Source organism: Gadus morhua, chromosome 7, assembly GCF_902167405.1.
Source record: "Gadus morhua chromosome 7, gadMor3.0, whole genome shotgun sequence".
NCBI classification, from domain to species: Eukaryota; Metazoa; Chordata; class Actinopteri; order Gadiformes; family Gadidae; genus Gadus; species Gadus morhua.
The window spans coordinates 25,460,328-25,471,831 of record NC_044054.1 but is presented as its reverse complement, the minus strand read 5'-3'; the positions used below and the strand labels follow the sequence as shown (position 1 = coordinate 25,471,831).

The 11,504-nt window shown below is 42.6% G+C and overlaps 1 protein-coding gene across 1 annotated transcript; it reads right to left on the bottom strand.

Annotated features, from left to right (window-relative positions):
* Positions 1–1,641: 1,641 nt before the first annotated feature.
* Positions 1,642–11,295, bottom strand: LOC115547958 (neuronal acetylcholine receptor subunit alpha-9-like). The gene is made up of 6 exons (XM_030362483.1): positions 10,893–11,295; positions 6,709–6,854; positions 6,228–6,382; positions 5,106–5,352; positions 4,174–4,459; positions 1,642–3,578 (listed from the first exon to the last, which is right to left on the bottom strand). The coding sequence occupies exons 1-6, from the start codon at positions 10,969–10,971 to the stop codon at positions 2,839–2,841; spliced, it is 1,653 nt and encodes a 550-aa protein (XP_030218343.1). The 5' UTR covers positions 10,972–11,295; the 3' UTR covers positions 1,642–2,838.
* Between the last annotated feature and the right edge of the window lie 209 nt (positions 11,296–11,504).

Sequence of the window (11,504 nt, the reverse complement as noted above, 5' to 3'; positions counted from 1 at the left end):
TTAGATCAGGCATATAAATATAATCTTGTCATAATGTTTCAGGGCTATGTTACTTTTTTTAATACATGGCTACCATGTTAAATGTAGCATGCATTTATAGTCAAAAAATGTCTGTTCGTATTCTCAAAAAAAGCTCTTAAACAGCTCAACCTCATCCATTATGAGGCTGCGAGTTTTAAAAGATAAAGAAGCAGACCACTCCAATGCTTATATCACTGCACTGGCTTCAATATAACTCATAGCATATAAAGCATTTTTGGACCAAAACACTTGATCTAATTATATACTGATCATGATTTCATTCTGTATTAAGAGCCTACTAAAACACTTTATCCATTATAAATCAGGCCTCACCGTGCATACTAATTGTATGCTTGTACCACCACTGGTTGGAGTACATTTGGCACTATTATACCTCAACCTGCCGGTGTCTGTTTAATTTGCAGTCTCAAATAATGTAATAATTATATAATTGTGTTACTTGCATTCGGAGTTGTAGTCTTCAGTATTTAGACTGGTGTGTTCATGGCTGTGTGAAGTTAATGAAGCTCTTACGACGCAGTGTGATATTATGTAACAAGTCGGTAAGAGTGTATTGCTGGTGCAATTTTAAGACACAGTAGCCTCTCGCCCTCTACTGGTAGTTCACGTTAACCTGCAGCTGTTTTGCCATTATTGAAAAACAGCGTGTTAAAGGTGTTAACTCTTTTCGTAGCAAAAGCGTGAAGATTACATATTTATGCGCTAGACAGACCCATCGTGTTCAAGTTTTGTTGTATTAGTGGGTTGCACATGCAGAGAGCACGCTCAAACAATTACAGAAAAGTATCTATTGTAATTTCTGTGCATAAATTGTTTTGGTGCAATTGACTCCCTTTGAACAGGGGGCTGTAATACAAGACAAAACGAATGCAATGTAATGATATCACTATTTTTCTCTATTTGGTTGTATCTAAATATTATAAAATAGATTACATTACCATTTATATTCGTTATTGCTAGCAAATAAGTAACAATAACCATTCAGCTTAATACTTTTGGAGTATTCTTCATTGCAGCTCGCCCTAAATAGGTTGTATCAGTAAAACCTTTAAAAATTAGAAAACATAAATAATACATTACACAAATCGGGTTATTCTGGTAGGCCTACACCTTTTCACACTTTTATTCAGTCATCCATATGTATTCAACTCTTCCTCTCTTCACCCATCCTTTGACCTCAAGGCCCGCAGGAGCCCCAGACTAATAATAAACAAGGTAAAAGAGTTTCATGCATGTTTGTATATTGCGAAAATGCCGTACCTTTCAAAATTCTCTAAGAAGATCACTTGATTAAATAAAGTCTGCATTTTCAGTTCAGTTAATTTTATTTGTATTGTTATATTTTATTATATTATATTTGTTATACAGGTGAGTGATAAACCATATTCCATATTTAACCATATTTATACTGTGATAGTTCCTTAATACATCTTTGTGTTTATGTGTCTGTGTGTGTGCATGTGTGCATTTATGTTGGCAGAATCACATTCAACATGTTTGATTATTTTCAAAATCAGAAGCATAATGATTTTAGTGCTACAGCAAAAAAAAGTTTGAAGAAAAACAAGTGACCGAGTGGGTTGATTAAGTGGACATGTGTTAACGTATATTGCTTCCTTTATAGATATTGCTACAACTTCTGCATCTGTGTGGTTGCTTGTTGCTTGTTCATTGGCCCAACATAAAATCTGATGTCAAAGATCTCACTGCATCTTTTGACACTGCAGACCAGCAGATCCTAGTCTTGCACGATGGAAAAGTCTGGGACAACGTGTTACTAACTGTGTCAAGGAATGTATGTAGGAATCTCCTTGTTTTCTTCTATACGCACCTTCAATTCTGCAGCACTTTGGTCAATGCTGGTAGTTTGTATATGTAGCAAAAATTTAAAAAGATTAAGGTATAATGGTTTCCTAAAATAAACTAGCTCCCTGACATGCTGCCTTGCCTTGTTTACACCACAGTGGGCTGTGGGCCCAAGCCTGGGTGAGTTTCAGCAGCATGTATTCAATATATAAGACAATGCTGGTGTTCGTTAAGTCAGTCGCAGTCAGCAATTCATAATATACATTATTAATAAGATAACAAGAAAAATGGTTAATATGGTTCATTTATGAAATGCGAGTTGATGATTTACAAACTATTAACATGTTAATGCTTTATGAACACTTAATGCTGCAATTCATATAACTTCAGGCAGTTATAAAACATTAGTTAAGTATTTGGTATGAGGTCTAAATTGAGGACTAAACATACCTTACTACAACTTGGTACTGCTGCAAGGCATTTCCAGCCTTTTAGTCATGCTAATGACACAAAAAAGTTAACTAATGTTGTCAAACTACATTTACTAATCATGAATTGCAGCATTATTAAGTGTTTATAAAGTATTATAAATTACATTTGTATTATAAATTACTCATTAACTCATTGACTAATCTTATAAACCATTATCTAATTATTGTATTAATAATATATAACTGATTATGAATAGTTCAACGAGTATTCATGCATGAACAATTCTTCATAAATAAGGAATTCACTTTCTATCCAAGTTCCTTATTAATGCTTAAAAGTTGCAGCTAAGTGCTACCTGCTACTGCAGCGAAACGTTTTAGTGCACAAGCAAACATGTGACCAAATTGTGATGACTGGTGAATAAAAAAAAACGGATTGGCAAGAAGGATATCAGCTGAGCCCCCTTTTCACATTGCCTTCCCCATGATGAGCAGACTCATCAAGAAGACCATGATGAAGAAGAGCCACATGAAGAAGGATATCAGCTGAACCCCCTTGTCACATTGCCTTCCCCATGATGAGCAGACTCATCAAGAAGACCATGATGAAGAAGAGCCACATGAAGAAGCGGTCCATGACTTTGGCCACCTTCCTCCACTCTCCCACCAGACTCTGCGTCGAGCGCTGTTCCTGGTAGCAGCTGGCGATCAGCTCGACGTCCCGGCGCAGGCCCTGCAGCTGGCACATCCCCTCCCTCCTCCTCCTCATCTCCCCCGCTCCTCCTCCCCCTTCACCACCTTCTAGACGACCATCCCCGACTCCTCCGCCTGCACCCTCTTTGGTGTCCACACCTCCTGCACCTTTCTCTGTCCCAGTACAGCTTCCTACTGACCCCCCTCTCACAGCTCCCTCCTCAATGTTCACAAGGGCTTCCTTCTGGTCAGCCTGCTTGGCGTAACCCACCCCTTCCTTCGGGTCTGGTGGGGGTGTCGCCCCAGGCCTCGGCTCCTGGCAGTCCCAGGCTCCCCCGTTGAGATCCCAGTTGGCCCCCCAGTGTACACCCTCCTCCTCTTGCTCCAGCGGCGCGGGCTCCAGCGCGGGCTGCTTCGTGCACGGCCCCAGGCAGTTGTCGCCGACCTCGTAGACGAAGCAGATCCGAGCCAGGTAGTCCAGGATTAAGCGGCGGGCCCACTGTGGGATGGGGCGTGCCTCGGGTCCACAGTGGTGGATGTTCATGATGAAGATGGTCAGGGCCGTCGACGCGGTGATCATCGTCATGGTGGCAATGTAATACTTCCCTGGATTAAGAGATTGGAACAAATATTTTATTTTTCACCAAGACACTTATAAAAGTTGATGCTATAAGTCATGGAGCAAACTGGAAGTATAGTGATAGTTAATTGCACAAGTACATAAAACAATAATCTTTCATATATTTGTATGATAATTTTGAGGCTTTTATCTTTCGATTTTTTTCAATTACTTTGGAGCCCAATCACTACCAGCACCCAATTCTCTGTACTGGATGCTAATAAGAAAAACACACATGCACACACACGCACATAAACACACCCAATATTTTCTACCCCACAATTCTATCAGAAACATTTTCAAAGAAGAAAATAGGTTCAGTGCAGTTTAGTCAGGGCTAGACTAAAGGGCTAGTAGTACATGCAACCGAATGGCCGAATGTACAACCTTTTTCTATTTCTATTTTCTTTCTTTTTATTCGTACGACATATTCAAACTTTGGCTTGTCGCAAAGATTTCACTCTCCAGAATAACCCTGTGTTGGATATTTGATCAAGCGAGACACGTCAAAAAGGCACACAGGGATGACCTCCACACAACACATCAACATCAACATCAGAAAACCCCAGGAACAGCAGTGACCTATGAGTGGGACGCTGTCGGAGGGCGGCATGCTCTCAGCCACCATCAGCTGGAAGACGGTGAGCGCCAGCAGCACCGTCACCCCAAGGGACACCTTCTCCCCCGAGTCGGCCGGCAGGTAGAAGCCCAGCGGGGCCAGGAAGGAGATCATCATGCAGGGGATGAGCAGGTTGAAGATGTAGAAGGAGGAGCGGCGCTTGAGGTGCAGCGTGTAGGTGATGTCCGGGTAGGGTTCCGAGCAGCAGCCGTACAGGATCACGTTCTTCTTGGACGGCATGCCGAGCACCTTGAGCAGGAGGAAGAGGCAGGATGTAGGGAAAAGATCATAGTGGTAATTTGTGTGTAATAACCCACTATGAGCTGACTACTTCAGCCGGAATTCTGGTATCGCCATCGCAAAGAGCAAGTAAAAGCCGATCATTAAAGTAAAACCTCTTCTCTCTTTTGGCACTACAGTGGTGGAACGAGCTCCCTGCCGATGTAAGGAGTGCAGAGTCCCCCAACAGCTTCCGTAAAAGACTTAAGACAAACCTGTTTAGGGTTCACCAAGACTTTGCATAGGCTGGGTGGCTCTGCAGAGAGGTCTTAAGACCCTCCCATCCCACTTGTTGTATGTTGTGCACCCTGGCACTTAACGTACGCACTTATTGTATGTCATATTTAATAGTACTTAGTTATGTAGCATCTTATCATAGCTGTCTATGTTGAAAACCGGGAATGGGTCAACCTAGCGATTGTTAGTGCTTTGCATTTGGTTTTAAAAACATCCAACAACGATATATTGTTGAACTTTCTTATGACAAATGTACTTATTGTAAGTCGCTTTGGATAAAAGCGTCTACTATATGCCCTAAATGTAAATGTGTGTAGTCCGATGAAGGATGTAGTCCTTAACCTCTACTCTGAGAAGTGGTTAATCCCCAACCCCCTACCTCCCACTCCACGTTGGGCACGAAGTCGGCCAGGTCGGCGCTGTCTAGGGCGTTGACCAGGTCCATCTGGTTGCCGTTGTGCGTCCAGGAGCCGAAGGTGAGGCGGCACTGCTGCATGTCGAAGGGGAAGAAGGCCACGTCCACCGAGCAGGAGCTCTTGGTGATGGCCGGCTGGTCCCACATCACCGAGCCGTCGTTCCGCAGCACCACGTTGGTCTCCATGGAACTGGAGAACTGGTCGTTGGCACTGGGGTGAGTTGGCCATGGTTTAGAGTTGGTGAGGGGGTTTAAAGGAGGGATAGAGAGAGAGAGAGAGAGAGAGAGAGAGAGAGAGAGAGAGAGAGAGAGAGAGAGAGAGAGGGAGGGAGAGGGAGAGGGGGGAGGGAGGGAGAGAAAAAAAATATTAGCAGATGAAGAAGGGATGTGGAACTTTAATATATATAAAAGATTATTCTTAGGTTACAGTTGAAAATAGACATTTCGCCACATGTGCATTATCTGAAGAATATTCATGTGGTTGAGTCATCTCGCCGTGTGCGCAGTATTCCGCGAGCACGCTGACATGCTAAGGACACCGAGGCTAATGAGCGAGCATGCAGAGTTTCAAGTCCTTGGGCAGCGTAAAGCGGACTTGCGATTGATGGAATAATGGGTTATAGCGTATGATTGTGTACTTATTTATAGTACATATGTATGTGTACTTATGCATACATATGTATGTGTACTTATGTATATGTTTGTCTACATATGTATCAGCATGCATACGCATGTACACTATGTATGTGTATGTATACGTATGTGTAGCCTATGTATGTATGAGTATGATTAAGTATGTTTTGCTATGTGGACGTTTGTATACATATTTATGTGTACTTATGTATATGTATGTTTTTCTGCGTACTTTTCAAAATTTCCCCCAACATAGTTCTCACTTGCCTTAGGTATAATTTACTACTCCGGTCCGTCCCTTTATTAGATACGATTTATGACAGGGGTTGTTTATGCAGCTGAGCTTAAGCTGAGGGTGAATAACACTGCCGAAGTACATTATTTGTGCAAGAAGGGCCAAAAGAACGTATTTCCAGCTAGGAGTAAGCTGGACCGCTTGGGAGGCCGAGGCACCTGTTGTAGAGGACGATGTCAGGCTTCCAGACCAGGCGGCTGGGGATGCGAATGGCGTCCAGGCCGTCGTAGTCCTCCTTGCTCCAGGTCAGGTAGGCGTCTGTCCACATCTGCCTGTTCCACAGGTAGGTGGTCAGGATCTGGTTCCGCTCATCCTGAGCAGAGGGAAGATATTAAGCCTGTTTATCATCTAAATATGTTTTAATTTAATGGTCGGAGTCTATTTTCATTCCTGGCTCCGTAGCCAAGCGGATTACCATTAACCATCACACACCTCAGCTGGTCAACGCAGGCCACTGTCATGAAGTCAGAGGTTTGGCTGAATGAAGTTATAGCAATTCGGAATTTGAAGAAGTAAACACCACACGACACATCCAATGGGTTGTGCTGTTTTCCATCCCTTTCATTTTTACTGCAGCGATGATGAGTGGACTGTTGTTAGGACGGGTGTGTGTGTGAAAGCAAACAGGTCTGGCGTTACCATGTCGATGATCTGGGAGAGGGTGATCTGCAGGGTCACATTGATGATGTTGTCCGTGTCCTCCACCGGTCGCAGGGCGCTGGTGTAGTTGGAGAAGAGGTCGCTCATAAGCTTCTGGGCATAACGTCCGTGAGCTCCCAGACAGACTGCAAAAATATGTTTTTGCAGGTAAGGGTAAATGTGTGAGTGAGACGGACATAGAAAGAGCAAGAGCGAAGGGTCAGCAACATTTAATAAAATAACATTGTTCACCATTGATTATCCCAGTAACACTGTATCCAAAAAAGAGTAACAATGAAATAAGTCTCCACCCCAAAGGATGGATGGTTGCTGCCTATTAAGTTTGCATATGGATTGGTGTTTACATAGAGGACCATCATAAGATGATAGAATCCAATATAGCATTTTAAGTGAACGTCACAAGTAGCCTACTGGCACTGACCTGTGGTTTACTTACTGTTGATTCAACCAAGCTTAGCTTTTCTTTGTTTTTTTGTTTCTAGATTTTTTGCATTGGTTTTTCCCAACCAATTTTTTTGTTGACTCAGATTGTAATGCTCAAATACTATTCTCGAGGTCACTATTGTATCCTCCTACGTTTCAATCATAGCAACACACCACAAAGACCTCAGTTCATACATTATCATGGTCTTTGTACGAATGAGCCTTTCAAGAAGAACTGTTGACACCCTATAAGGTGATTCCAAACTGCTAATGGGAAGCAGGGAGGGGGGATAGGAAATGAGGGAAATATCAGGAGGACAGTTACAGATAGCATCACTTTGTCACTAGTGGAAGAATGAACGACCCCTCTGGCAGAACCACAGTGCGCTGTCAGCCCAGCTGGCCATCTACTAACAGCCTTAGAAGTCAAGGATGTTTTATGTTGAAGCTGATCTTACATATCATCACTGTGCAACACCCACTATATAGACTGAACCTGAAGAAACGATGGGTTCATCAGGGATAGAATAATGGACAGGAAAGAAATGTATCTTTCCTGTGTTTTGAGTTATCATAATACTTTGTTCCAGTTGACACTTTGTGCAGTGAAGCTATTGCAACCTTACGAGACAACAAAAATGTTGTCACATTTGACTGAAAAGAAAATTAATGTCAAACGTCATGAATATAACAGGAAAAAATATATAATGACAAAGTGTGTGTAAACATATCTTTTAAAATCACCTCCAACAAATGGGAACAGGAATAGCCTTATCCACTTCAAAATATTGACACTATTGAGGGAGAGTCAACATAGTTTGGATTATTAACATTAGCAAGTGAGAGAAATAGAAAAAGAAAGAAAGAAGGGAGAGTCTAGATGGAGAGAGAACAACAACGAGAGACAGAGATAAAGTTGGATAGTTAGTGGAAAGAGAAGGAGCGAGCAGAGGGCAAGAGAGACAGAGAGAGAGGGAGAAATAGTTGACATGCCTTGTATTAAAAAGGAGGCAGAGAGCATCCTAGTCCTTTGCAATGACCTTCAGATAGCCCTACTTTGCAATGAGCAATGAGAGCAGGGAAAGGAGAGAGAGATTTAAATTTGCCTTGAACAAATAAGGACATCTGGAGGACCATGGAGAACGTCTGTCTGGCCTTTAGTAGACAGAGAGCAAAATCCTATTTCATCTGTCTCCAGGGTTAGCGGGGTTGGGGATTCATCGAGAGAAAAGGCAGAGGTGGTGAAATAAAGTAGATTAGAGACAGATGTAGGCAACCATCTATGCAGATCCTCCTCCGCCATCACCACCGCACATCACACCTTCAAACATACTCTAAACCCATCCTTCCACTGAGGCTAAAACAAAAACACAAGGGGGGGGGGGGGGGGGGGTGGACGACACATAATACATAAATTAAGAGGTAGAGGAAAGAACGCAGACAAAGAGTGATGGGCAGCGAGGGCAAACTGAGGACGAACGAGACTGGCCATTAAAAGTATGCCCTATGAAGCTTGGCGGAGCTACTAAAGTACAATTCGTTTTTTAATCAATATGTTATGCTGGAATAATGATTATCAATGGATCTTTATTAAATTGTTCATCTTTCTCAATCACTGCCTCACTCACTCATTATTATCATCTTACTAATCATTTCATATATTAACTGTGGGTTGTTGTCAATCTTTCTCTTTTTTAGTATCAAGTTTTCAGCTGTTGAACATTGGCTGTGGGTCTCTCTCTCCCCCTCTCCCTCTCCCCCCCTCCTCCCCAAGTACAGTCTTCCACTCCTTTTGGTAGGTTCAAGGCTGAGGATAGTCAGCACTTTTTACCTAGATTCATTATAGGAAAAGAGAGGAGGGGAGAGGATATATAGGAGAGGGAGAGAGAAGGAGCAGTGAGATCTCAACTGGAAGAGCTTCCTGTGTGCCAGTTGGCACATGGCTTCTTCTGCGCTCTCTCTCTCTCTCTCTCTCTCTCTCTCTCTCTCTCTCTCTCTCTCTCTCTCTCTCTCTCTCTCTCTCTCTCTCTCTCTCTCTCTCTCTCTCTCTCTCTCTCTCTCTCTCTGCAGAAGAAGCTCATTACCAGCACCAACTCAATCAATGGCCTATGCAGTTGGGAGTGAAACACACAGACTTAACACACACATTATTGTCACATTATGTGATCAAATTACAATGACATAATTGTGCATGTTGCATGCTGCTCTTTTTTTTACTATACTTAAATTCTTATATTATACTTATTGAGAATATTGCTATATGGTGTGCGAGGAAGAGCATGAGTGTAATATAAAGGAGAAAAAAGAATGGAGTAATGGCAAAGTGGTTGAAGATAGTGGAGGAGGAGAGTGGTGGTGTGTGCGTGTGTTCGGGATCCGTTTGAGATCAGAAGTGTTAATGACTATGCAGATTATAGCCGGGACAACCCATCATGCCTCAGAGTGAGATTTGACTGAGAGATAATCCAGCTGGACACTCCTGATCCTCCATGATCAACGCCATCCATGAGGTTTTTACTTGCTTGAATATAGCAAGGGAGTTAATGGTAGATTTAAGATGTGAAAAAGTAGGTCCTGTCTATACATTTGTGTTTAAATGTGTTGACTGTCTGGAGCAACTCAATGGTCTATCTGGATTTTACACTTATAACTGTAATCAGAGACCCTGGTTAATTTCCAAACTTTGGCCCTATGTAAGACTCCTGCTCCGTTTGAACCTGCCTTACTCTCTCTCTTGCCATATCCATATAAGGCATAAAAGGCTATTTAAAAAGTATATATATACATATAGGTATTAGAATAAGAATATGACAATATGAAGCAACCACGTTCATCAACTTGTACAAATTGTTGGGCACATGTATGTCTCCTTGTATTGTCTACTTGTTTACAAATTTACACTTTTGTCCAAGCAGTTTGTCCCTGGTGTCTCTATCTCCTTGTCTGTCTCTGTCTCTCCCTCCATCTGCTTGTCCTGGCCAGATAACAACCACCATTAGAACCTTCATTCAAGTGCACGGTGTAAACGGCCTGGTACCCTTAATAGGAGTAGAAGCCACACACATGACTGCTACTGATAACAGCCGTGTTCGTCCGCTGCTGCGTGGGAACCCCCACGCACCGTTCCGCACCCTTCTCCAACATTAATCACCCAGAAAGACCGAAAAAAGCATTTCAGGTGTTCTTGGAAATACAACCCCCTGTGGGAGTTTGCGTCTGTAAGGGCATATCGTGTAATGAACGGCACGGTACATTAATGCCCGTTTAAGACCCCAGATGGTGGGGATTATAACATGGCTGGATGGAGCTGGAACCGAGGGATGAGAAAATAAAGGGAATAGACAGAGAGAGAATGGCAGAGAACAGGACAATGAGAGAAGGAAAATTATCTTTGACAATAATCGAATTAAAAGAGTAATCTGCTGATCAAACTGTATAATCTGAGAAGATGAGTTGGAGAAATGTAGTCGTTAAATAAACACACAAACACACACACACACACACACACACACACACACACACACACACACACACACACACACACACACACACACACACACACACACACACACACACACACACTGCACAACATAGGCCTCTTCACACGTTGTATTTTAATAAACCGATTGTGTAAGAATTCACTCAAATAAATAAATAAATAAATAACACAGCATTAGACACGATGAGGGATATGAAATGTTTGAAAGCGCAACAAATGAATGGTTAAAATGTGGTCTTACCTGGTAATAAAGTAAGACCAAACAGGAACAGCGATGCACTGAGGGCGCCCCACGGTTTCATGTCGCCGAGAAGGAACATACAGGTGTATAGTTATTTAGACAGCCCGGGAGCTGGGACAGCTGAGAGAGGGATAACACGGTCCCTAACCCTACTACAGCGGCTCGATGGAAAGCTCAGAGAGGGTTAACTGCTACAGCTGCTCGATGGAAAGTGGGGATTTCTACCAAAGGGCGCGAGAGACACACGGGGAAATCGGGCGCGCGTGCAGGAGAGCGGGACAGAGAACGCTAGTAAGCAGTCTGTGGGGCGGGCACTGATGTAGAGGTGCGCTGGACCCAAAAAACAAATGTGAGTAATGCCACAGTAATAAACCACATTACCTGTTCACATGCAATGTTCAACGTTAAAACAAGTCCAATAGACGCATAAAGACACAATTAAATAAATTAAAGGTCGAATATGTACGATTTCGACAATTTGTAAAAACGACTATTATGTTTTATATTTTCTTTTCTTGTGTACTAACATAATAACAAGTGTTTTCAACCTTTGCTAATCCCTGGGAAATCCCTACTTTTGAATTGGAAGCGTTCCGTGGAATTTCGAAGCAC